This window comes from Cydia pomonella, chromosome 25, assembly GCF_033807575.1.
Source record: "Cydia pomonella isolate Wapato2018A chromosome 25, ilCydPomo1, whole genome shotgun sequence".
Taxonomy (NCBI): domain Eukaryota; kingdom Metazoa; phylum Arthropoda; class Insecta; order Lepidoptera; family Tortricidae; genus Cydia; species Cydia pomonella.
In genome coordinates this window covers 5,804,412-5,832,265 of record NC_084727.1, presented here as the reverse complement: position 1 = coordinate 5,832,265, position 27,854 = coordinate 5,804,412, and the positions used below count along the sequence as shown (strand labels likewise).

General features: G+C 41.5%; 1 protein-coding gene across 1 annotated transcript in view; it reads left to right on the top strand.

Annotated features, from left to right (window-relative positions):
• Positions 1 to 19,638, top strand: part of LOC133531303 (E3 ubiquitin-protein ligase COP1-like) — a 45,069-nt gene extending 25,431 nt beyond the window's left edge. Inside the window, exons 5-14 of the mRNA XM_061869436.1 lie at positions 409 to 518; positions 1,460 to 1,824; positions 2,925 to 3,099; positions 4,163 to 4,236; positions 6,090 to 6,256; positions 7,220 to 7,410; positions 8,784 to 8,939; positions 9,350 to 9,431; positions 10,279 to 10,474; positions 13,113 to 19,638. Coding sequence (XP_061725420.1) covers positions 409 to 518; positions 1,460 to 1,824; positions 2,925 to 3,099; positions 4,163 to 4,236; positions 6,090 to 6,256; positions 7,220 to 7,410; positions 8,784 to 8,939; positions 9,350 to 9,431; positions 10,279 to 10,474; positions 13,113 to 13,243 — 1,647 coding nt within the window. The 3' untranslated portion in view covers positions 13,244 to 19,638. The remainder of the gene's footprint in view (positions 1 to 408; positions 519 to 1,459; positions 1,825 to 2,924; positions 3,100 to 4,162; positions 4,237 to 6,089; positions 6,257 to 7,219; positions 7,411 to 8,783; positions 8,940 to 9,349; positions 9,432 to 10,278; positions 10,475 to 13,112) is intronic.
• Positions 19,639 to 27,854: the final 8,216 nt, after the last annotated feature.

Here is a 27,854-nt window from a genome sequence, read left to right as displayed (position 1 = left end):
CGCGAGTTTAATATTTTTTCCCCATCACAAAAAGTGCACAGCGCCGCTAAAGAAGTTTTCACTTCAAAAATATATGGAAATGAGAGAAGCCTAATATCGACGTTCGTGCATTCCGACGAGGTTCACGAAGACACACGACAAGCGTGGCGTTCAAAGGGTTAAGGAAGCCTTTACCCAGCGGTCGACGTCTCTCGAACATGAGCTACTAAACTTCTAGCTAATAATGAAGGAATATATCATCATATTCATATCATAAAAAAAAAATTGTATTTGTTATTATTTGTTTTATCTCGTATCTTTGTATTTTTTAAATATGTTTTGTAGTTCGCAGTGCCTTAGTAGTAATACTGTAATGCTGTGTAACTAATTTGAATAATAAAATAAATAAAATAAATATGATTGTTTTAGGAGCTTACAGAGCTGGCTGGTTCCGTGTCAGACAGCGCAGCGGCGCCGCCGTCGCCGGACGACGAGGAGGGCTTCGCCGGCGCCGCGGGCGAGAACCCGCTACACAACAGGTAAGTATCTACTTTTTGTGTTTCTGTTTGGCCCTATGGTCGACTGGCAGAGAATTTCTTTTGGCATTAAGTTAGCCATTTGTACATAATAAGGTGGTTTTAAATTTTTTGAAACGCAATACGTTCTATAATAACCAAACTTTGTCCTAAAATTCAACTTTTACCCTAAAAACGGCTTTAAACTTGTTAAATTGACAAAATATCTTTTGATAGATGTTTTCGCACCCAAAACGCTCTTTATAAATTATGTGACGTCACAGTTTACAGTTTGACACAACTATGTACATACACACGTAACAACAAGGTTTGTTCACACACATTTACCTAAACGCACACATACACAGCTTGCCCACCACCAAAATGGCTTCGGCTTGAGTATTACATTTTGTACTGAGAACAGACAACGGGGCCTTGGTTGATCGAACTGTCAAACCGAGAGTTGTGACGTCATCAGAATCTTCAATGTCGTTTCGACTTGGGTCATTTGACGTGTCTTAAAAGATATTTTAAATTCAATATTTACAAAAATATGCTCATTAGAGGTCCACTAATGGTAGTTTAACATGTTCTTATAATCCATAAGAATTTATTGGGATACAATTCTGCCCTAAGATTTGTTGATGGAAACAACCCTATGATGGTATATGTTTATGGAATAAAGTTTAAATAAATAAATAAAATGTCGCGTTCAGCATAACAACGGTTTCAGGTTGTTGGGGCTACCTCGCTTTTCTAGCATATCAGGTATGTTCGCTGAGACACGCGTGGACAGCTAATATTATCTCAATAATTCGCAAGAGAAGAGCTTCTCTGAAGCGCCGTGTGCGTTAGAGCAATTTTACCGATATTCCGTAGGTCCGTCGTTTTATACTTGACGCTGGGCGTTTTTACATTTTTATTTAAACCAACAAATCGCTACTGACACCAGTTCTTTATTCTAGCACGTTCAACAGATGGCGCCGCCTAGTCGCACACTTCGAGGACTTCGTCCAGTGCTACTTCGCGCACCGGGCGGACGAGCTGTACTTCCCCGCGCCCGCTGGCACGCCCGCTCCGCTCGTGACGTCGGCGCCGTCGGTCACCACCGTGGCCTCGGTCACTACCGTGGCTGGGCACGAAGATCAGGTCCCGGACAACGATCCTACTAGTAAGGACACTACTTGCTACTTCCCCGCACTCGCTAGCATGCCCGCTCCGGTTGTGACGTCGGCGCCGTCGGTCACCACCGTGGCGTCGGTCACTACCGTGGCTGAGCACGATGACCAGGTCCCGGACAACCATCCTACCAGTAAGCACTCCTGCTTAAATTAACCAACGGCACGGCAGCTGAAGTTCACAGGGTTTCATTATACATCTTTCTTAAGCACTTTGTTGATGAAATAGTGACGTGGTGTATTTAAATAAATGATAGATGCACCCGTCTAGCGTCTGCGTGACGGTCTTCAGGGCATCAGCTGACGGTCTTTCCACCTATATACAGCCGTCTGACGATATTATTTATTCAGAATAGGATAATAACTATCATCTAACGAAGTTAAAATCTGGGTGCGATGACGATTTATTTACGTGTTTTAGTGGCAGTCGTTCCTTAACCCACCGACGGAGTGGCAGCTGACGTCCACGAGTGTTCATTACAGATCGCCCTTAACCACTTTTAGTTTTCGTCATATGGCTCGCGGTTGCTCTGCCGTAACGTCGTAACTTCACTTGCCATTTCATTATTTTCACTGGACAATCGGCAATTTTAGGTGTCTAGACACTTAGAAACTTCGAGACGTGTCATGGTTAAACTGTTAGGAACAGAATAAAGAAAGAACGGAAATAAGAATGGATTTGAACAGTGCCTTTGTCAGTGAGATAATTACTTGCGTTTTTCTTCGTTGAACGAGCCCGTTGTATCTTATATAATCTCCTTTCTTCTGACTCACAAATTCAAGTCAGTGTCCACTCACAACCAAATAATATGCATAAGGCCCGAAGCCGAAGGGGATCGATAACTAAACTTTAAAATAAAATTAAATGCAGACACGTTGTATCGGCCATGATAGGTTTTTGTCAAGTGGTATTCTCAATATGGAAAATTACTGAATGCAGTTTTGAAGGGTGGAATATCCGGTGAATGACAGAACGTAAATTTGACGTATAATTATACTACGTGGGTGGCAAACAAGCATACGGCCCGCCTGATGGTAAGCAGTCTCCGTAGCCTATGTACGCCTGCAACTCCAGATGAGTCACATGCGCGTTGCCGACCCTAGCATCCCCCCCCCCCCTCGTTTAGCTCTGCTGATAATGTTGCTAGATGAATAATATATTCCTAAACATAAACATATCTTGTCTGTTTCTTACTACGTACGACTACCACTATTTTTCACAGCGAATTATTGATCAAATCTTTGTTTTCAGCCACAATGAAGCCATCATTCGTGAATGGCGACCAACGCTTACCTGAAGGGTCTCCCACGGAAGCGGGCCGAGCGCCGCCCGCTCCCTCCCCGTCTGCCACCCTCAGCAAGGGGGAGGGCGGGGGAGGGGGCTTGGACGCCTTTAGAGAGGACCTCGTCGCTTTTACTAGATATAGGTCAGTCAGATGCACTTCTTAATGGCTACCAGTAGGTAAACATATTACGATTTTGCGACAAAATGTCAAGCGCAATTTTTCAAGGCAAAAAAAAAATGCTTTATTCATGAAGCGAGAAAAAATTAATGTATGACAGCTAACTAATTTGATTCCCAATATGATTCAAATACCGGTTCGCTGTTAGGTGCAGGTTCGAATTGGCCTGTAGGGTATTATAATAATGTTGCTGCTTCTAAAATTATTACTTATTGCTTCATGAAGACAAAGAGAATTTGAAATAGAGGTGTATTGTCAAACTTTGCAGCCACATAAATTTACTGCCATCTTTCGACACATGATTAAAACTTTTAGAACGCCATTTGACTTTGATCCTTATTCTTTCACTGATATGTGTTAAATTTGTTAAATATTAAAAAGTGGCGCCATCTTACCGGGCACCGGCTAAAGGTTTTGGCGCCAAGGCGCCATCAAGTCAAGTCAAAATATTCTTTATTCAAATAGGCCTAGCAACAAGCACTTTTAAATCGTCAAATTTTACAAATATCATCTTAATCTAAATATCAGAGCAATTTATTGATGCAGTTATTATTGTTCTAAAAAAAACATTGAACTATTATAGATATAGTAAACTTAATAATAAGAATTTCACAAAAGGATCGTCAAACATCAAAATTGTATAAAAATACTAGTCTAGAACCTTTCTAGAATAAAATCTAAATGTCAAAAAATACGGTATATATATACATTGAATTATCAATTTCATCATTAATAACATAACAATAAATAATTCATTCTTTACAATCACACTTAATCCCACCATCGCTCGAAACGATACTGACATACCTTTTTCCTTTGATTTATTAGATGCCGCTTTTTTATATTTAACACATATCAGTAAAAGAATAAGGATCAAAGTCAAATTGTATTCTGAAAGTTTTAATCATGTGTCGAAAGATAGCAGTAAGTTTACTGTGGCTAAAAAAATCCACCTCTATTTCAAATTCTCTTTGATAACAATGCGCCACAGACTTTCGTGAATATTAAAATTTCGTTTTATGTCCAGGGCACTGAGGCCGTTAGCTACACTATCGTACTCCAGCGATGCCATTAATTATTCCACCATCGTGTCTACTATAGGTTAGTATCATGACTATCCCTTTTAAGGCTGCACCAACCTGCCAACGACCTCGCGCGTGTGGGCGGAGCTTATACCCCTCACCGCACCACCCACTGCAAAAGATCGAGCGCGCAGAACTATGCGTTCGAAATAGAATCTCGCTTGCTCGCGCGCGCAACGCAGCACAGGTCCGTCTAGCAACACGACGTGCCCCGCACTGATTATAGGAGGAGAGGGGGGTAATGGTAGGAACCTTGGCGGGATTTAGGCTTATTTTTTTAGTAATTGAGGCGTAGTCTTATGAATTTGCAAATAGCAAGAAAACCAAATTCTGTGATTTTTTTTTTTAAGTTTCATATATTTTCGATAAAAGTTCCAGTAGTAATAAGGATACAACTGAATAAAATGGGGGTGAATTCAGCATTTTTTTCTTACTTATTTATATTATTATATTATTCCAGTAAAACCATATCATCGCTCATATCTTTTAGATTGTTATATATTTTTTTCTGCTCAAAAGTGTCATATATTTAACCTTTTGAACGCCACGCCTATCGTACGCAGCGCGTAATCGTGAACCTTGTTGGTATGCATAAAGGTCGATATTGGTCATTAGCCGCGCGCGTCATATGACGTCTTTGGCGGTCAAAAGGTTAACGCATTCACTGCCACCGACGCATATATGCGTTCACCGTCATACAAGTTTGTTCCTAGGCCACGCCCCATGGCAGTGAATGCGTTAATATAAAAAAAATGCTTCACAGTAACTTAGTTTTACGGTATTTTGCGAGAGGAGGAACCTTAATGCTGAATTCAAATTTGTCTGTAGTGTCGCAACGCCACCATTACTGTGTTCTGACTTCTGACACGTCAAATATTTGTCTCATTTGAAAACACTGTACTCAGTTTGCAAGCCTATCTCTCTGTCTAAGTGCTACAGTAACACTAAGGTAGAAAATCATTACACGCAGTCAACTGATAGATGTAATTGTAATTTTCTGTACAAAACAATGTGCCGATGTTTGCCAGACAAATGTATGGCTATTTTTTTTTAAATAAAAGGCTTTTATTTTATTTGTACCAAAGAGAATTTGAAATAGACGTGTATTGTCAAAGAAAACTTTGTAGCCATGTAAATTTACTGCCATCTTTCGACACATGATTAAACATTTTAGAACGCTATTTGACTTTGATCCTTATTCTTTCACTTATATGTGTTAAATTTGTTAAATATCAAAAAGTGGCGCCATCGGTCAAAACGCTGTCGCTATACCTTTGGCCTTTGATCTATTAGATGGCGCCATTTTATGAAATTTAAAGATAGTACGTAACGTACGAATAGCTATGTCAGATAAATGTCAGTCCATACAATACATATGACCATTGGCCGAGTTTTCGACAAAGGGGTCAGTTCTTAAAGGTGACCCCGGTTGTTAAATCATCCAAGGATAGATGTGAACTCTAGCCCCCTTATTCATAAACGTGTACTAAAGTTACGATGCCGCTGATTATCGTTTGTCCCTTTCCGACGTATTGGTATGATGGAAAGGGACAAACGATGATCAGCGGCATCGTAACTTTAGTACACGTTTATGAATAAGGGGGTATATGTCATGCGTGACAGCATTACGACAGACAAATTCGGCTTAACTGACAAACAGACGAACAATATGGATTTTAATGATTATATAAAAAACTATTCGAGTAGATATCGTTTATCCTCTTTAGTACACGTCACAACTTGCCAAAACAAATGCAATTTTGATTGGTCAAAGTTAAAATTCAAAATCATATGGAATGGGCAACCTTCTTATAGAACTGTGGGCAGCTAGAGAATATCGCAGTAATAGTCTGTAATTATCCACGTTTACAGAGTTTGACAAAGACGAAGAATTCTTCGCCATCGCCGGCGTGACGAAACGCATCAAAGTGTTCGAATACGAGGCCGTAGTTCGGGACGCAGTGGATGTGCACTACCCTTGCGCTGAAATGCAGTGCGCGCATAAAATTAGCTGCGTGTCGTGGAACGCGTATCATAAGGTACGTAATATAGCGTTAATGTAATACGATGCCGTAGTTCGGGACGCCGTGGACGTGCACTACTACCCCTTCACGGAGATACAGTGCGCTCATAAAATTAGTTGCGTCTCGTGGAACGCGTATCATAAGGTAGTGTAAATCGCATCAAAGTAATATGAAGTCGTGGTTCGGGACGCCGTGTATGTGCACTACCCCTGCGCTGAAATGCAGTGTGCGCATAAAAATTAGCTGTGTATCTTGGAACGTGTATCATAAGGTACGTAAAACAGTGTTAATGTAATACGATGCCGTAGTTCGGGACACCGTGGACGTGCACTACCCCTGCGCGGAGATACAGTGCGCTCGTAAAATTAGTTGCATGTCATGGAACGCTTATCATAAGGTAGTGTATATAGCATCAAAGTAATATGAAGCTGTAGTTCGGGACACCGTGGACGTGCACTACCCCTGCGCGGAGATACAGTGCGCTCATAAAATTAGTTGCATGTCATGGAACGCTTATCATAAGGTAGTGTATATAGCATCAAAGTAATATGAAGCTGTAGTTCGGGACACCGTGGACGTGCACTACCCCTGCGCGGAGATACAGTGCGCTCATAAAATTAGTTGCATGTCATGGAACGCTTATCATAAGGTAGTGTATATAGCATCAAAGTAATATGAAGCTGTAGTTCGGGCCGCCGTGGACATGCACTACCCCTGCGCGGAGATGCAGTGCGCGCATAAAATTAGTTGCATGTCGTGGAACGCGTATCATAAGGTACTTTGTTTATTTTTCATCTACTTCGTATGTTACGTTCGTTTGTGTGTACGGTTTTTTTTTTTGGAACGTAAACGAAAAATATATATTTTTCTGGACTGTTATCATAGATGTAGTGTCATTATTTTGTGAAAATAAGTTTAAAATCACAAAATAATTGTCGAAACAAACGTAAAATTGATGATTAATTTTTTGTCGTACAGAATGTGCTGGCGTCAGCAGACTACGAAGGCACAGTAGCGGTATGGGACGCGGGCACCGGGCAGCGCACACGAGCGCTACTCGAGCACGACAAGCGCTGCTGGTCGGTGCACTTCAACCGTGCTGACGTGCGGCTGCTAGCTAGTGGCTCTGACGACGCGCGCGTCAAACTGTGGGCGCTCAACGCCGAGAGGTAAGGTAGTATGCGACACGCCAGCGCTACTCGAGCACGACAAGTGTTGTTGGTCGGTGCACTTCAACCGTGCTGACGTGCGGCTGCTAGCTAGTGGCTCTGACGACGCGCGCGTCAAACTGTGGGCGCTCAACGCCGAGAGGTAAGGTAGTATGCGACACGCCAGCGCTACTCGAGCACGACAAGTGTTGTTGGTCGGTGCACTTCAACCGTGCTGACGTGCGGCTGCTAGCTAGTGGCTCTGACGACGCGCGCGTCAAACTGTGGGCGCTCAACGCCGAGAGGTAAGAGTCAACAGAATGTGCTAGCGTCAGCAGACTACGAAGGCACAGTAGCGCTCAACGCCGAGAGGTAACACCGTGAAACACGAGCGCTACTAACTAGATTAACGGGTGTGACTCTTTGACATTCAGCCTGATCTTACTCTCCTTCGTTTTAAATTTAAATCATGCATTGGAAACGATAGATATTGATACGTTCCAGCTACCTAAATTTCACGAAAATTGGGGTTGGCACAACTCAAGATGTCGTCTAACAAAATCACTTCGTACGTCGAACGTACATTATTTAACAGAATCTCGTAAGAACATTTTTCTTCTCATTTAGTTGTTATTAGCTGTTCGAAAATTGGGGTTGTCCCAACTCAAAAGATCGTCTAACAAAGTCACTTCGTACGTTCGATTATTTAACAGAATCTCGTAAGAACATTTTTCTTCTCACAAAGTTGTTAAAGTTGTTCTTGCTGCCATCAGTTTTACAAAACATTACACTGCAAACACTGCTTGGCATTTACAAGGTGCCCACGAGGAACCCGAGAGATTTTAACCACGCATGTCTGAGGCCAAAAGAAGGAAAAAATGTTATATGAGTTTAGTTCAATTTCCCAAAAAAAATTTTTTTTGGTTTATTTTTTTTTTTCGATTTTTTGTATGGTTTTTGTACCTAAAATGTAAACGCTATTTGTAAAACTGTAACGCATAAAGAATTTGATCTTTTTTTTGTAAAACCTATTTTTTGCAACGTGTTACTTGTCACTTTTTGACAAAGTGATGTTCATAGTGGCAACATCGCCATCAAAAAGGCGTTTTGCACTCAGTAACAATAAAAAGGCGTTTTTTTTTTGCAAGTAGCTTTATTTCTGAAAATAGGCGAATTCCAAAAAAGTTTATAAGACATTTTAGTCTTTAACCTTTTGAACGCCACGCCTATCGTACGCGGCGCGTAATCGTGAACCTTGTTAGTACGCATGAAGGTTGATATTGGGCTGTAGCCGCGCGCGTCATATGACGTCAAAAGGTTAAATATAATCAGGAATATACTGTTAAAATCTCTCGCAATGCTCACCGGATTTTTAATCATCCGATTTGCTCCAGATCTGTGGCAACGTTAGAAGCACGCTTCAACGTGTGCTGCGTGCGTTTCAACCCGCGCTCCTCCTGCCACCTGGCGTTCGGATCCGCGGACCACTGCGTGCACTACTACGACCTCAGGGCCCCCAGGGCGCCTCTAGCCGTGTTCAGGGACCACAGGTGAGGTGATGAAATGGAAACACTATGAGCCGGTTGTACCAAACACAATTAGCGGGCTGGACACTCAGTCTAGCTGAGACTTCCCATATAATAAAATTTTGCGTACGCTTTAACGATGACAGATGGGTTGATGATTACTATTTTTGTTTTGTACATACTAATTGGCTAATAGTTTACCCTCTGGGTTGGAAGGTCAGATGGCAGGCGCTTTCGTAAAAACTAGTGCCTACGCCAAATCTTGGGATTAGTTGTCAAGCGGACTCCAGGCTCACATGAGCCGTGGCAAAATGCTGGGACAACGCGAGGAAGAAGAAGACATACTAGTTAGCTAAGAAGTAATGACATAAAACCATAGTTTTCTGTTTTTTTTTTGCCTTAAGACTTTGCTAACTTTAACCTACTGCCAACAGGAAAGCGGTGTCGTACGTGAAGTTCCTCGACGCACGAACGCTCGTGTCCGCCTCAACAGACTCACAACTAAAACTATGGAAGGTATGAAGATTTCCACTTTATATCTCTTTGACATACCTAATTATTACTCACCTGTACTTTTCGTGGTTCTTTAGTTTACTTGGGCAAGTCAACTTTGCCAGTAGAATAAGTTTTTGGAGAAAAATTCTTTTGTGGTACAAGCTTTTATCGCTGACTGTACTTTTTTCCACAGGCAACTAATACTCATCGAGACAATTCTAAAAACCCCAAACACAATTAGGTTGCGTTGTTTTATCACAGAGTTGGCTACCTCCTGTCTCCATCATCAGATCAGCTTGATGGTACCATAATATTGCATTGTCACCCGTGTTAACGCCAATACATAAAGCAATAACGCACGGGAGGAGACGCGCGGGGAACGGGCCCCGGCAGGCGCAGCCGCCCTCCCCTCTCACCGCCGCGGCGCTGCCCGGCAGACTCGGCAGAGACCCTACGATCTTCGTCGGTTCGTCGCGCTCACGCGCATATTTTGCTATCGATTGTTCGATATTTGTAATTTTTACGATGTAACCATTTTAATACATATGGAGAAATCTAATGTGTTGGAGTGTCATTTCAACGTTACCCAAGTACCAATATCTGATGGCAAAAAGAAGAACTCGGCATCTTTCGGCGGAAACAACCCGACTTACATATGTATGCAAATTTTCAACTTAATCGGAAACCGGGAAGTGGGTCATATTTAACTTGCAAGATTCCAGGACATACATACAAAGCAAGGAACAAAGATACATTACATACACGTGAAGTTAAATAAAAGCTTGTAAAAAGACGCGAAAGTCAAAATTCATAGTGATATTTTTTTTTATCAATAATGAAATTTTCGTACTTTATTATTATTTATCAGGTGGAATCCCCCCGCTGCGTCCGCTCGTTCACCGGGCACGCCAACGAGAAGAACTTCGTCGGCCTCGCCACGGAGGCCAGCGGGCGCTACGTGGCCTGCGGCTCCGAGAACAACGCGCTGTACGTGTACTACGCGGGCCTGTCCAAGCCCCTGCTGGCGCACCGCTTCGACGCCGTGCGGGGCTTCCTGGAGAGAGGTGGGTTCATGCAGGACTAGTAGGCCTCTCACCGAGGCCGGCGGGCGCTACGTGGCCTGCGGCTCCGAGAACAACGCGCTGTACGTGTACTACGCGGGCCTGTCCAAGCCCCTGCTGGCGCACCGCTTCGACGCCGTGCGGGGCTTCCTGGAGAGAGGTGGGTTCATGCAGGACTAGTAGGCCTCTCACCGAGGCCGGCGGGCGCTACGTGGCCTGCGGCTCCGAGAACAACGCGCTGTACGTGTACTACGCGGGCCTGTCCAAGCCCCTGCTGGCGCACCGCTTCGACGCCGTGCGGGGCTTCCTGGAGAGAGGTGGGTTCATGCAGGACTAGTAGGCCTCTCACCGAGGCCGGCGGGCGCTACGTGGCCTGCGGCTCCGAGAACAACGCGCTGTACGTGTACTACGCGGGCCTGTCCAAGCCCCTGCTGGCGCACCGCTTCGACGCCGTGCGGGGCTTCCTGGAGAGAGGTGGGTTCATGCAGGACTAGTAGGCCTCTCACCGAGGCCGGCGGGCGCTACGTGGCCTGCGGCTCCGAGAACAACGCGCTGTACGTGTACTACGCGGGCCTGTCCAAGCCCCTGCTGGCGCACCGCTTCGACGCCGTGCGGGGCTTCCTGGAGAGAGGTGGGTTCATGCAGGACTAGTAGGCCTCTCACCGAGGCCGGCGGGCGCTACGTGGCCTGCGGCTCCGAGAACAACGCGCTGTACGTGTACTACGCGGGCCTGTCCAAGCCCCTGCTGGCGCACCGCTTCGACGCCGTGCGGGGCTTCCTGGAGAGAGGTGGGTTCATGCAGGACTAGTAGGCCTCTCACCGAGGCCGGCGGGCGCTACGTGGCCTGCGGCTCCGAGAACAACGCGCTGTACGTGTACTACGCGGGCCTGTCCAAGCCCCTGCTGGCGCACCGCTTCGACGCCGTGCGGGGCTTCCTGGAGAGAGGTGGGTTCATGCAGGACTAGTAGGCCTCTCACCGAGGCCGGCGGGCGCTACGTGGCCTGCGGCTCCGAGAACAACGCGCTGTACGTGTACTACGCGGGCCTGTCCAAGCCCCTGCTGGCGCACCGCTTCGACGCCGTGCGGGGCTTCCTGGAGAGAGGTGGGTTCATGCAGGACTAGTAGGCCTCTCACCGAGGCCGGCGGGCGCTACGTGGCCTGCGGCTCCGAGAACAACGCGCTGTACGTGTACTACGCGGGCCTGTCCAAGCCCCTGCTGGCGCACCGCTTCGACGCCGTGCGGGGCTTCCTGGAGAGAGGTGGGTTCATGCAGGACTAGTAGGCCTCTCACCGAGGCCGGCGGGCGCTACGTGGCCTGCGGCTCCGAGAACAACGCGCTGTACGTGTACTACGCGGGCCTGTCCAAGCCCCTGCTGGCGCACCGCTTCGACGCCGTGCGGGGCTTCCTGGAGAGAGGTGGGTTCATGCAGGACTAGTAGGCCTCTCACCGAGGCCGGCGGGCGCTACGTGGCCTGCGGCTCCGAGAACAACGCGCTGTACGTGTACTACGCGGGCCTGTCCAAGCCCCTGCTGGCGCACCGCTTCGACGCCGTGCGGGGCTTCCTGGAGAGAGGTGGGTTCATGCAGGACTAGTAGGCCTCTCACCGAGGCCGGCGGGCGCTACGTGGCCTGCGGCTCCGAGAACAACGCGCTGTACGTGTACTACGCGGGCCTGTCCAAGCCCCTGCTGGCGCACCGCTTCGACGCCGTGCGGGGCTTCCTGGAGAGAGGTGGGTTCATGCAGGACTAGTAGGCCTCTCACCGAGGCCGGCGGGCGCTACGTGGCCTGCGGCTCCGAGAACAACGCGCTGTACGTGTACTACGCGGGCCTGTCCAAGCCCCTGCTGGCGCACCGCTTCGACGCCGTGCGGGGCTTCCTGGAGAGAGGTGGGTTCATGCAGGACTAGTAGGCCTCTCACCGAGGCCGGCGGGCGCTACGTGGCCTGCGGCTCCGAGAACAACGCGCTGTACGTGTACTACGCGGGCCTGTCCAAGCCCCTGCTGGCGCACCGCTTCGACGCCGTGCGGGGCTTCCTGGAGAGAGGTGGGTTCATGCAGGACTAGTAGGCCTCTCACCGAGGCCGGCGGGCGCTACGTGGCCTGCGGCTCCGAGAACAACGCGCTGTACGTGTACTACGCGGGCCTGTCCAAGCCCCTGCTGGCGCACCGCTTCGACGCCGTGCGGGGCTTCCTGGAGAGAGGTGGGTTCATGCAGGACTAGTAGGTCTCTCACCGAGGCCGGCGGGCGCTACGTGGCCTGCGAATTTGTATGATTTTATATGACATACATTTTTTTTATTAATTTTCTATAAAGAAAAGTAGCTACTGTATGTAATTGCATGATTTTTATAGTAATCTAAATTGTATTTTATTTTTCTTATTTAATGCATGTTAATTATAAGATGTAATGTTTTGAAAAGATGTGTCCCGCGGAGTTTCTTGTCGGTCCATATTGGGATACCGTCCTCCAATTGAGAGGGTATTTAAATCTTCTCGGGTCAGAGGTGTAGGGTTAGAATCGGTGTAGCTTTATTTGACGTTCATAAGCGCATTGTAATATGCCTACTTGAATAATAAACTATCTTTATCTTTAAATGTGTGTTCATGATAATGAATTAACGTCTATTTTCAGGTACTGGAGGCGAAAGGCGGGAAGACGAGCCCTCGGAATTCGTCTCAGCGGTCTGCTGGCGACGCGCGCCGCCTTCCGAAAGACAAGTACTCCTCGCAGCTAACAGTCAAGGCACAATCAAAGTACTAGAACTTGTGTAGTTTGCTTTGGGTTCCACGAGGAACCAATTTAAGTTCTTCAAAAAGGTTTTGAAACGGTATTGGAGTTGCAAGCGTCCAAGAGCTACGGTAACCGTTGCTTGAGGGAGGCGGCGTTAGGCATGGGCGACGTGGGCCATCGCGGCCTCGCGGTCTGAGTGGCCTCGTGCTTTTATATGTATAACCAAAGAGAATTTGAAATAGAGGTGTCAAAGAAAACTTTGTAATGTTCAATTTATTAAATATCAAAAAGTAGCGCCATCTTACCGGGCACTACCTAAATGTTATGGCGCCATCGCTCGAAACGATGCTGCTATACCTTTGGCCTTTGATCTATTAGATGGCGCCAATTTTTGATATTTAACAAATTGAACACATATCAGTGAAATAATAAAGATCAAAGTCAAATGGCGTTCTAAAAGTTTTAATTATATGTCGAAAGATGGCAGTAAATTTACGTCGCCACAAAGTCTTTGACATGGCACCTCTATTTCAAATTATCTTGGGTTATAACTCGGATGCAACGTAAAAATGTATTCGTTATTTTTTGCGCCATCAGAGGGCCTCGCTAAATGTACCTTGCCCACATCCAATTGTGGTCTTGCCCGCCACTGCTTGAGGGACTGCAGTGAGTTCTTTAAAAAGTGTGCACAAGTTTTTATTTGCAGTTGCACGGCACGCTTAGCATCCTGTGTGTTTGTTACCGACGTGATATGAAAAATAAATGTGGCTGTAGTTGTGTAGAGATCTTACAGAATACACGCAGCAAAATGGAGACTATGAGCGGTTCAACCGAAACTTAGTAACAAATTACATACTGAATTCATCGATTCAATGAAATAGTGACGAATACTTTGTGTGTGGCATGGACACAATCAGGCAAAGTAATACGTGTTTATTTACTACGAACCCCCTTATTCATAAACATCAACTAAAGTTAACAAGCCGCTAATGTATATAAAATTTATAATTACCTACTTTTGTCAACCCTGCCTCTAATCAACTCTACCTTGTTAATAAATAAATTTTGTATTGTATTGTAATAATCGTTTGTCCCTTTCCGACGTATTGGTATGATGGAAAGGGACAAACGATTATTAGCGGCTCGTTAACTTTAGTAGACGTTTATGAATAAGGGGGTAAAAGCGACAGTCCGCCACCGCCGCTCTTAGATATATCTAAGTTGACAAGACTCTGACAAACATATGAACACAATTTCCTCTATTGTGTGTATATTTTGAGCATCATTATAATATGATGGCGAGTCTGTACTGTGAATAAATGTTCGTGTACTTTCGTGTATAAACAATAGGGAGTTAATTAATATGGAATTAAATTTTCAATAAAGTGGAGGTGCTTAGTCATCGTTGTAGGTGGCGTTTAATGAGTTTATGCTATCAACAACAATTATAATTGTTTATTAATTTACTCCTTAGAACATATAGCGACATAAATAGCCGAGTGGGTGAGGTGTTCAAAATGACCTACACACACACACATAAACTTCTTCTTACAAGTTTCTGTGGTGTATCTTAGTTTTAAGTGCTTTGTATATAAATAAACAAAAAAAATACACACACACAAAAACTTGTGTGCAGTTGTCTTTGAATGTGTTGCCCGCTTGGTAACTTCTGCTTTTTGTATATAGATGCTATTGAAATAAAGAGATAATAAGCATACGTCGAGGTTTTCGGTGCGGGAATGTTTTACACTAGCCAAAAAACAGGTTAAAACTATTAAAACCAATACTATTTTAATATTTCTAAGCGCATTTGAAGCTCACCTTCTATTTTTAATTCATAGTTTGGTAATTATTTTACAATAGACAAAGTTATAAATACAAGAAAACATTCCCGCACCGAAAACCCCGACGTATGATAATAAGTCACCCAGTACGAAAGGGTCTCATCCTAAATAAATGTTATTTCAAAAATCGTACAATTCAGCTGTTATATTTTGTGCGGTACATATTCTACCTAAAGCTATTATCACGTAGACATCGGAGTTTTTGTCGCACGGTAAGACGTTCGCGAGCTATGGAGTCGACATTAGCAATAAAATAATGAAATGCAAAAAATGGCCATTATTTATGTAAATTAATGAAGTGCAAAAAATGGCAATTATTCTTGTTTGTATATACTCAAAGACAAAATTAAAGTATCATTTATAAACTCGTCAAGGTTCTTGATTCTAGATTATAAAATTAAAATCAGTCAATACAATCATGAATGAGAAAGCTTATGAATATGAATTGAACTTTATTGCTAATGTCGACTCCATAGCTTTTTATAATAAGTTTGCATGCCAGTTTCTGGTGAAATGTGTGTGACTACTATATATTTTAAACATCTTTTGTACCACATTAGAAAGCGAAATAAAGATATTTGTATTTGTATAGCTCGCTAACGTCTTACCGCGCGATAAAAATCACCCTCGTGCCAAAATCTGGGTACTTCTAATAATCGGGAAGTAGAGGAATAACAGTAAGAGTTATGCATAAAAAATAAGTAATATCAATACATAAAACGATCATGGTTCTATTATTATTTAAATCTTTATGGTCGAGTTTACAAATTGACTCACAGATGACGCTAATGCTCAAAGATAATTGAAGTGTGCAAAAGGGAAGCCATCATGTGTACAAATATTTCATAAGTGTAAAAGAGACAGGCAAAACATTCAAAAACGTGAACACTTTCACGATTCCAAAGTAGTCTAGCGGCCGGCGTGTATGTACAAACCTTGGAGGATTTAACAACTGGAGACGCCTTTGTCTGTTATTTTCTGTAGAAAATAGCCTACCGATTTTTGCGGGTGAGGGGCACGTCAAATGTATGGCTATTAGTACGTAACGTAGTCATGTCACATAAACGTCACTCCGTACAATACATATGAGTATGGAAGGTAGAGGCAAGGAACAGAAACTCCTTAGGCAGAACTGTTGCAAAAGTGTCCAGCTGTCAGCTATAAATAATAGTTCCAAACCTCTCCAGAGTAGCGCTAGCATAGGTAAGAACCTAGGCGTTATTGACGGAGTGAAGTGCGCTGTCTATGATTAGATTTTTTTCTCATGTATTCTAGGTATTGTAGCGCCACCTGTTTATAGTTTTTTCGGACACTTTTTGGTATATGGAGATTTTGTTCCTTGCCTCTACCTTCCATACATATGAGGTTTCCGACAGTGGGATAAGCTCGGACAAACTAATTGAACCAGTCAAATCGGCTACTTCGTGTTACTAAATTATACGTAAATTACACGTATTCTTAGGCTATAATTTAAACCGTTCGCTCTCCCGCTAGGGGCAACAGTGCCAAACTTAGTAAATGTACTGTGTATGTGTAATTGTGTATAGAAAAGAAACTATGTATTATATGGGTACTTTCTAGCTGTAAAGCAATATTAGACCTTACCCCTTATAATAAAAACTTGCGATATACTCGGTGTAACACGAGGAAAGATTTTAACCACGCATTTCTGAGGCCAATAGAAGGAAAAAATGCTATATGAATGTATGTAAATTTCGCCAAAAAAATTTTTTTTGTTTGTTTTTCAATTCTTTTTAATGTATTTGTAAGTACATACATAAAAAGTCAATGTTATTGGTAAAACTGTTTTGGGAAACCTAGTTTTTGCAAAATGTTACATGTTACTTTTTTCACATCTATCAAGAAGGTTATTTAGACTACGCTAAGTAACAATACGAAGATGATTTTATTAAATTGGTTTAACTCTGAAAGCAGGAGAATACCAGAACAGAAGAAGTAATAACATAGCTACCCCTCTTGCATATAGTTGTCGTGTACAGTTCACAAAAACTCATAAGGTAAGGTGGTGTAAGACTGTCACGGGGACAAGACAAACACTTGTATGGAATCCTCATACAGTTTGTCTTGTCCCGAGCAAAATAAACTATGTTCGTTATACCCCATCTTTTTTTAACCTTTTGACCGCCACAGTCGGCTGTGGCCGTCATCGGAGTCTTGCCTAGGACGCGACGGCTACAGCTGACAGCTTCGCCAATGCAATAGGGACTTACGCGGGACTTCGTAAAGTTAAATTTCGTTTAAATAAGCGCGATCGCCTGGCGTCCGGGGCAGGGCATATTTCTTCGCTGTCTGTTCAGAAGATTAATCTTCATGGAAATAAAACTGAGTGAACAGGGTGAATCATTTTTTCCTAAGTAAATAATAATTCTACGAACATTTATTTATATTACTAATTTCAAATATATTACGTGTATCTGTTGAACACTTTAGAGAAGAGGGCCTTTATGCCCTTTATCCAAGTAAGATTGAATTGAAAATCTTAAACTTGTGTATATTCTTCTGCTATTTTTTTTTAGAACTAGAAAGAGCTCCGTAGAAGTAAGCAGAAGGATATTTGTGATGTTTTCAACCAAAAGGTACCACATTGTCGGTCGTCGATAAGGTTGATTTTATTGAAGCTATATGTAAATAGCGCCTTATTGACAACTGGCGTTAAGTACCCTTTTGGTTGAAAATGGCACATTTATTTATATTTATGAGGCACTTTGACATATGCATTGTCGAAAATCGAAATGTATGAGAAAGCAGATTTTTTTGGGTTTTCGGGGTCGGTCCTATTGTAAGTTGTTCAGTATGGCCTACAAATTAGGGGTCCCCAGCAAGCTTGGTTCTCCATACAAACGTAGCGACGCTCTCATTTTAAAACGACTAGCTAGATTGCTCTGAAACTTTGTACTTACAATAGGATAAGGTATATTTAGGGCTGTAATTAGTTGATGTAGCCTCAGGCACCATAGTTTTAAATAATTCAGCGAATTTAAGTTTCTCATACAAAACTTGTGTTTGCTCTTTCGTTTTTTTTTTAAGGTGGAGCAATATAAACTAATTACAGGACTAGATATACCTCATGTCATTGTATGTGCAAAGTTTCATTACAATCTAACACGTAGTTTAAAAATAAGAACGAAATTTACTTCTGCGGAGTTATTTCTAATCCTAAACTATAGAATGTAATTAACCGTTGTAAATGTCGTTTTGTAATATATTATACAATTTTATCGGACAAGAATTATATTATGAATTATATGAATCTATTGTAAATGTTATATTTTCCTCAAACAATGTAGCTTTATTTACTTACGTAAGTGCAGGGATGAGTTAAAAATAAGGACTTCCAATTTACATAAAATATACGTTGCTTTGAAAATAACGCACCTATTTGACGGAAGGAGATCGCAATATCGTTTGCTCCCTCTGACTCATAACTGCGTCTTTTTCTACAGGGTAGTCTAAAAATACGTTGACATTTTTTTTGTTGGTAATTGTAACGAAACTGAAGTGTCAAATCTAAAGGAGAATATCTTAATAAGTTTTTGCCAAAAAAATCATTTTTGGTACAAGCTTTTATCGCTGAGTGTACTTTTCTTACCACGGGCAACTAATACTCATCGAGACAATTCAAAAAACCCAAACACTGACTGACTGGGTATTTGACTGTATTTAAAATAAATTATTTCACACCACGCACGAAATAAAGCACCACAACATTAATAGAAAAACGTAGAAGCCGTTATTTTTAGACACTATTTCTATTTTATAATTCGTATAGAACTATAAAGAGAAGGTAACTTGACCGTGACGTCATTTGCTAGTGTTTATAAATTCCATAGTGGCAAATCGTTTTGACAGTTCGAAAAAAGAAACTCATTTGACTAGTAGTCAAATACCCTATTCGGTTGCTTTGTTGCATTACAGAGTTCCTATGGCCACCTCTTGTCTCCATCATCAGATCAGCTCGATGGTACCATAAGATTGCATTGTCACCCAACTTACATATGTATGCAAATTTTCAGCTCAATCGGAAATAGGGAAGTGGGTCAAATTTAGCTTCCAAGATCTGACCCACACTAATTAACGAACAAACTTACATACTAACAGGGCAATTTAAGTAAAAGCTTGTAAAAAAATACGTTTTGCTTTAGTTCAATAATTTTAGTTTTAATTTTTAATTACATTTTGTAAAATACATGTAAGTCAGAAAATATTCCTGAAATTCTTTGTCAATGTATTTTTGGGTCACCTGTATTTAATTTGAGAGAGATGTTTTGTCTTAGCGATCAAGTACATTTTTCTGTGAGATTAATGTTCTTAAATATCTAAGTAAAAAGTGTCACTAAAACATTACAACTTGAGCACGAAATCCAAGGAATCATAAGCCAGCCCCTTCACGTTCTCAGCTGGAGATTTCTCGGACTTCGTGCGCGAACTCTGTGTTAATCAAGCAATTAAGTTTGGTCCGGAGGTGTACGAAAAACTAAACTTTTGATTAGGCTTATAAATCGTATTAGTGTAGTGTAATATAGATAGGTAAATCTCGCTCCATGTGGTGCCAATATAATGGTCCCTCCCAAGTTGAAGTTTTATTTCAATAGGGTTGTTTCCATCTACAAATCTTAGGGCAGAATTGTATCCCAATAAATTCTTTTGGATTATAAGAACATGTTAAACAACCTGTAATGACCATATTTTTGTAAATATTTAATTTAAAATATCTTTTGGCACGCGTCACGTGACCAAACTAGAAACGTCATTGAAGATTCTGATGACGTCACAACTCTCGGATTCACACCGTTGACAGTTAGGCGATAAACAACAAATGACAAATGTCAGTTGACAGTTCGTATCTTGTAGGTGTGTATTTAGTTATGTGTCAAACCGTAAACTGTGACGTCACACAATTTTCAAAGGGCGTTTTGGGCGCGAAAGCAAAATATATTTTGTTAATTTAGCATATTTAAAGCCGTTTTTAGTATAAAATTTGAATTTTAGGGCAACTTTTAGTGAATATAGAACGTAATACAAGCGTTCCAAAAAATTGGAAACAACCCTTTACCCTAGCATTGAGTTAACCCCACGGATTACATCCCGCATAGTACCTACCCCAAATAACACAAGCACTAGACCGCGAGCCAGGAACAGATTTCCATGACCAATCACCTCTGGGCGAAAACTCGTATAGTGGTTAACGGCTATATATGATGAACCCTCGTGGACGTCAGCTGCCGCTCCGTTGGTGGGTTTGAGGAATAGCAGCCGAAACACGTAAAAAAACCAATTTTAGTCATCGCCTCCCGTTTGATACTTTGTCAGACGATAGTTCAGAAGCTATTGTTAATTTAAAAAAATCGTCAGCCGGTTGTATCGCACTGGTAAGAATGTCAGCTGGTCGCATGAACAAGTAAAAAATAAGCCCTTTTACCTTATTATGATAGTAAAACTAAAATCATGAAACTTTGCATGTAGCATTCCATCAGGCGTTTGAAATAAACGGATTACGTAATTTACACATTACGCATACTTTGCGGACATAAAGTGGTTAGGCGCGTATTTTTTACATGTTCATGTGAATAGCTGACGGTGTTTCCACCGCGATACAACCGGTTGACTGATTTTTTATTTAAAACAGTATCTGAAAAAGTACCAGCTGGGAGGCGATGACTGAAATGCTCCTGGCCCGCCGTCTGCAAGATAAGTCATTTGACTCATTAGAGTCATTATACAGCTAAGAGTCATGTAACGTTGGTGTAAACCACTATTTTTTTATCGACAGGCAAGGCGGATGATATATAGTAGGGGAGCCCAATAGGGTCTTTTTTTGTAGTTACTCGAACGTGTCAGATCAAGCTAAGATTGATATCTCACTAACCAAATTTTATATTAAAAGAGAAAATGGAAAAAAGTACGCTTAATTTTTTCCTTTCATATAAACTTTATTGCACAATAAAAATAAGTACAAATGGCGGACTTAATGCCTTAAGGCATTCTCTACCAGTCAACCATAGGGCAAAACAGAAATTCTCGAATGTGGGTGCAGTGATAAAAATAATAAACTTTGTAGTATTGCTCGAAGATATATCTGCAAACTAAAAAAAATTGGTTTACCTTAACCACTTTTAGCTATTATTATATTGCGATATAATCGCCGAAATTCGGGAGAGCACATGGGAATGCCTACCTGACAAATCCAGACTGGTTTTGTAGAAGTACCCTCCTATTTCAATACACTACATGCCTTCCCCTCGAGATAGTTCACTAAAACTACGTTTCACAAATCACTGATAGCTCACTAACACTAAGTTTCACTGTTTATTGGTAGTTCACTAACACTATTTAATTGTCCACTACAAGGTCCTTACACTCTATCATATATCTATACTAAACCTAACTATCATCGTCTACCAATCTTGGTTTGAATCTTCAGTCTGTTCATAATCAGACTCTGACAGACTCTCATAGGAATCTATGGCTAATCTCTTGGCTTCCATGTTTTGTGGGGATGAAGGTGATCTTGTTCGTTTGTTGGTTGGCGGTATGCGTTCTTGGCTCTGTTTAAACGTATAATCCTGAGGCCCAGAAACCCCTATGATATCAGCCCACTGTGAGGCCGGGGGGGTAGCATTTACTTGTACATTAATTTCCTCATCTTCATCACTATCTTCACATGATTTACTTTTCTCCGTGTCATGTATAACTTCACGACCAGTATCTTCTGATGTATTCTGGCGGATATCTCTCGCCTCTCCCCCATGACCTTGTATCTGATTAATATGTCTTTTCATCAGCTTCCCGTTCCATCTTATTATATACCTACAAATGCCTTGTCTCTTCTCTACGACTCCTTTCAACCAGCGTGGCCCTGAACTGTAATTCCGGAAATACACTGTCTGTCCCGTTTGAAATGAACGTACTTTATTGTTTTCGTTCTCATCACATACTTGCGTTTCCTCTTGGTTCTTAAATGTGAGAGGATTAAGGTGGTCAAACTTTGTCCTGAAACGCCTATTATTTAAAAGTTCCGCCGGTGACTTGTCGTTAGTACTATTTGGTGTAGTACGCAACCCATATAATATTGTAGGTAATTTTATGCTCCATGGAAGTGTGGACTGTTTCTTTAATTTATTCTTAACTGTCTGAACAGTCCTCTCGGCCTGCCCATTAGACGCCGGATGGTAAGGTGGTGTCAAGACTTGTCTTATTCCATTTGTTGATAGGAATTCTTTAAATTGATCTGAAATAAAACTTCTGCCATTATCACTGACCAAGGTGTCCGGTAAACCTTGTTCTGCAAATATGTCCCTTAAAACATTTATTAGTGTCCCTGAGCTCATATCAGGAACAATCTTTACTTCAGGCCATTTTGAATAAGCATCAATCAGTATGAGAAATGTTTTGCCTTGAAATGGCCCCGCATAATCAATATGCAACCGTGACCATGCCTTCTCCGGCCTTATCCACTTATGGCTCACTTGTGACGGCATATTTCTGTTTTCAGCACAAGTTTCGCATTTTTTTACCAAATTTTCAATTTCTTTGTCTATAGCCGGCCACCAAAAATAACTCCGTGCTATGGCTTTTGTTATCACTATCCCGTCATGATTTGAGTGTAATTCCTGTAGGACATAGGACCTCATTTTGTCCGGTATAATCACCCGATTACCCCACAGAATGCAATTTTTATATTCTGAAATTTCGTTGCGTTTCTGCCAGTACACCTTATATTCCGCATCCACTTTGCTAGGCCACCCATTTCGACTCCAGTATAATACCTTGCTTAATGTATTATCTTTAGCCGTTAGTTTCGCCACTTCTCTGGCTGACAGTTCCAGGTCTGATGGAGTTTCTTCTATGAGCAGGACTCCTAAGTATTCCTCTTCAGACGATTGGTCATGGGACGGCCACCTGCTTAAAGCATCCGCGTTTCCTAGCTTTTTTCCCTCCACGTATTGTATGCAGTAATCATAGGAGTTCAATAGTAAAGCCCAGCGGAGCATTCTTGGAGATATAACATTAGGAATGGGTTTTTTAGGTTCAAACAACCCCAATAACGGTTTATGATCGGTTCTGATCGTAATCTTGCGGCCGCTAATAAACTGGTGGAATTTCTTAAGGCCAAATACTATAGCTGCTGCCTCTTTGTCTATCTGACCATAATTCCTTTCATGAACGTTCATAGTTCTTGAAGCAAACATTACCGGTCTGACAGATCCATCTTCCATCACATGTTCCAAAACAGCTCCCAAGCCAAATTGTGACGCATCACATGACATAATTATCTCTTTATTCACATCGTAATGGACTAGAGTGTCAGTACTCGACAACATCTTGCGCAACTTTTCAAATGCCTTTTGATGCTGCATAGTCCAGTGCCATCTCACATCCTTATTTAACAACTTATACAGCGGTTCAGCAATATTAGCTTTGTGTGGTAAAAACCGATCATAAAAGTTAAGCAATCCTAAGAATGCTTGGAGCTCTTTAACATTACTTGGGGCCGGTGTACTTTCAATTGCATTTATTTTCTCTTTACATGGATGTATACCACATTCATCAATGAGAAATCCTAAAAATTTCACACTTCTTACTGCAAAATTACACTTTTTTGGTGGGTGGTTGGTTGGTGGTGGGATGGTTGGTGGGCACTTGGGCAGTTAAAAAAATCGTCAAATAGATTGTGGATTTGATCATGTTGGTCTAAGTTAATGCTATAATTGTGCTATTATTTAATCTGTATTTATTTGTACGCATTTTCTTAAACTGACAATTACAATGTGAAAATCGGGTTTCACACTCCTAGGCTCCCCTGCTAATATTGTAGTTGTGTTGTGTTATAAATATAAAAAAGTGATTATTTCGACAGGTAAATACCAAAGAGTAGTTGACGTGTTCTATTAGTGTTTGTAAGAACTGTACCGTCTAGGTTTGCATTTTAGTATCCGACATAAATACTTACACGGGTGTTTATTTAGACACCTGCAACTGCAATACTGCAATATTCTACGGGCTGAATATGTAGGTCATACTGAACAACTTTTACTATGGGACAACCGAAATCGCGAAAAAATGTCAAGGTCGGACAGCCAAAATGTCAAGGTCGAACAGCCAAAATGTCAAGGTCGGGCAGCCAAAATGTCAAGGTCGGACAGCCAAAATGTCAAGGTCGAACAGCCAAAATGTCAAGGTCGGGCAGCCAAAATGTCAAGGTCGGACAGTCAAAATGTACGAAACAGCAATTTTTTTTTCTTGGATTGTCCCATAGTAAAAGTTGCTCAGTATGACCTATATATTTACTCCGTAAATTGCAGGTGACTAAATAAACACCCTGTAGTTCCTATACAGGATGGACAAAATTAATGGCCCCTTAAAGGACGTTAAAACCCCAAGTTAGCTCATTTTACTAGAAAACAATCTTTTGTTTTTTTAAAGAAACAAAGCTGCATTCAAAGATTTTATACAATTCGCTTGTCAATTTTTTTTGTGTAAGTAACTACTAACTACAAAATTTTCGCATTTACAGATATTTTGTACGACAGACGAGTGTAAGACCTAATTGTTTCTTGGAGAATGTTTAACATTAACTGTATCTAGTGGCATAAAATAGCATTTTTTTTCGTCAGTTCGATTCCTGCGTAACTACTACAAGTCATTTTTTTTATTGCAGTTTTGCTTCTTTTTAAAAATAAAAGTATGTTTCCTTTAAGTAAAATAAGCTAACTTAAGGTTTTTAAGGCACTTTCCCTCCAGGGCCCATTCATTTTTCACACTGTATACAATTACTGTTAGCGACGTGCTGTGACTAGCCATATGCCTATTGCGTAATATTAGCCTCAGTTTTGTATCAAAACACATAGAAAATAACGAAATACCTTACAAATACTACAGTCCTCTTCGTTTGCATTTTTCGTTCATGATTTAACCCTTTATTCTAACAATTACACCTTGATGGACACGTTTCCATATTTCACCACTCGTGATTTCGTTTAAATACGTAACACACAGTAAACATTCATTATTTTGTTTTAAAATAATGCGCGAAATAGTAATGATTAATCGAAGTTAACCTAAAATGTGGAATAATATCACTGACATTGACATTGACAGTTCATTCTGTTGTGCTGAACAACTGGTAAGATTTGCGAAGCCAAAATCTATTCCTAAATCTATTAGTTTCTTTTAAAAGAATATTTGTAGTCGTACATGCAATTATTGGTGTAATAAAAACATTGACTTACCTATTTGATAATAAACGTGAAGTATTACAATACAAATGTTACTTTCAGGAAACAAAACTATAATGTCTGAAAGTAAATAATAATGCTTGCATATTCATGCTTGACAGGTTTTGGAACGTACCCTTTTATCATTGTTTTGGTCTACTTAAACTGACTACTAAGCGACTGCTGTCACTGTGTGCGCAAATGACATTGTGTGAGTAAACGTCATTGAAAATATCTCCGTCTTTTTTTGAGCCTTGTGTGCGATAGGGACACAGTTGACAATCGGTGTTAATGTGAACGTTATTGTATAGGGCGTATGGTTTGGTAAACAAGATGAAACTTATGACCTTTCGTCATGAATCGTATGTCCCTACGTGCCATGAGGAGAACAACCTCCTTCTGAATTCTGGTACCCTGGTACTTTTAGATTGACAATTGTCTTATTTAAGTCTAAGTCCCTACTATGTATCTAATATGTCCCCAGTAGCTACTATGTATCCATTGTGTATCCAGTAGCTACTAAGTATCCAGTGTGTCCCCGTTATGTCCCCATTGTGTCGCTAGTAAAGGCATATAAAAGGGCCGGTGAGAGCAGTCGGGGGGGCATTCATTCTTTGACCATCGGACTAGCAGTATCTCTGGCTTTGGGTAAGTGAAGTTTCTCTACTATTCTTTCTATTTGTTTGTTTGCTGGGAATTATCCTGGTAAATCTAAACTTGTAGGATTGTGTCTGTGTTTGGTTTTGCGATTTCATCGTAATGCTAAACTTGGGCTATGGTGGAGATACTTTACTTCCTTATTTGTGTTACTATATTGTGATTTTTTTGTTAGCAAAATCTAACTTCGTTATTTACTATCTTTCTATAGTGTTAGTATGATATTTTATAAAGCCAGATCACTGTTTGGACTAACAGTTTGTCCATCTAAGCGGTTTCTCCCTAACGGTGCCAAACTGAAGCCGTTTAGAAGTCTTTAGCTCCAAGTTGAGAGGACTTGGCGTCTCTTCTTTACCAACATAAGAGGCGAGCATACTCTCCCTAGTCTCAAAGTCCAGCTGTTAGATGAATGTGAGGGCATCACGTGCGTGCCATTGGGAGTAATCCCTACTCACTGAAGTCTGCAGTAATTGAGGCTAGGTCTCTTATTAAATATATTTATATATTTCGGTGCTCTGGTTCGTGCTTGTGCTGGTTGCAGGGAAAACTTCTGTCGTGATTGATACCAAACACAAACAAAGTCTTAGTCATGGCAGCGTTTCCCATGTGGCTAGTACGGGTGTGGGCTAGGTTGCCGATGTTTTTATATACATGCTAGGGCGGTCTATTCTCATCCACCGTGCCCACGTGGCGATGAGGAGGGGGCCAATCACACAGACACTAGGGTTTGCTATACCTCGGTTTTGTCGGCCGAATGCTTACAGCTTAGATTTAGGGATACACTTGTGTATGTTCCAAACCACTAGATCAATGGTAAGTACGATCTGTGTTCTGGACATACTAGATTAGGGACTAAGGGTAGGAATAGAGTAGAGTCACACACACACTGTTATAGGGTCTCTCTTAGGTTTGGTCTATAAAATTGATTGGTTGGTGTATATTTCTCTTTTAAAGGTTCTAATGACGTGAAGCTATGGTTTTATATCTTGTACTAATGCTAATATTGAGTGGAATGCTGGTAATGGAGTTCAATTACCTAAATCTTCCAGACTGTTACTACCCTGAGTGGAAAATCGAAGGTTACCTGTAACATCTTATATCAATTTATTTTCATTTCTGGGTTTTTGGTGTAAAGACGAAGTACAGAGTATTGCGATCAGGTTCTAAGGTATTTACAAAATCAATTCTCAAATATCAAGCTGGGCTTAGAAACACAGACTATTCTGGAATTGAGGAATGGTTTGTTTTAGAGACCCTTTGGCAGGCGAGCGCAGTCCATTGGAATATTTGAGTGGAATAATGCTCATCTTGATATTTCGATATCATAAAGTACAATAATACTTGTACTTCGTTTATACTTTTAAAAGGCCTGGGAATTCAGCCTACTTTTACCTATGGGGACTGGGTAATGGCTTAGTAGCCTTAGTTTTTGGATATGAAAAAGATAAGTAAATGGTGTCTGACGAATACTTATCGCTTCTTTTCGTCAGCCCCTAGGCTTGCATAGGTTTCGAAGCGTTGGTTATAGCCCGTCTGGCTAATAGGGTAGGAGTAGGTGGCCCGATTGATATTGCTAATCGGAGTAGGAGTCTTCAGACCTGCATCTAGCATTAGAGGCAGCACGTGTGATATATTCATACCTCGTTTAGAAGATGATAGGATTGATAGGTAATAATATTCAATCTGATTATAATAGTGTGTAAATGGGCTTATCCCAGGAGTGCTGCTTCAATGTTACCCCGAAGACTTAATAGGAGTAGCAGGATTATACCAAAAATATTTTTATATTTATATCATCATATACGCTGCAATACTATTTTTATATTTATTTTATCTTACATGCTGCAATGCTTTTCTAATGAATTATAAAATTATATTTTATATTACATTAAAATCACATTGACGTTTCTGTAACT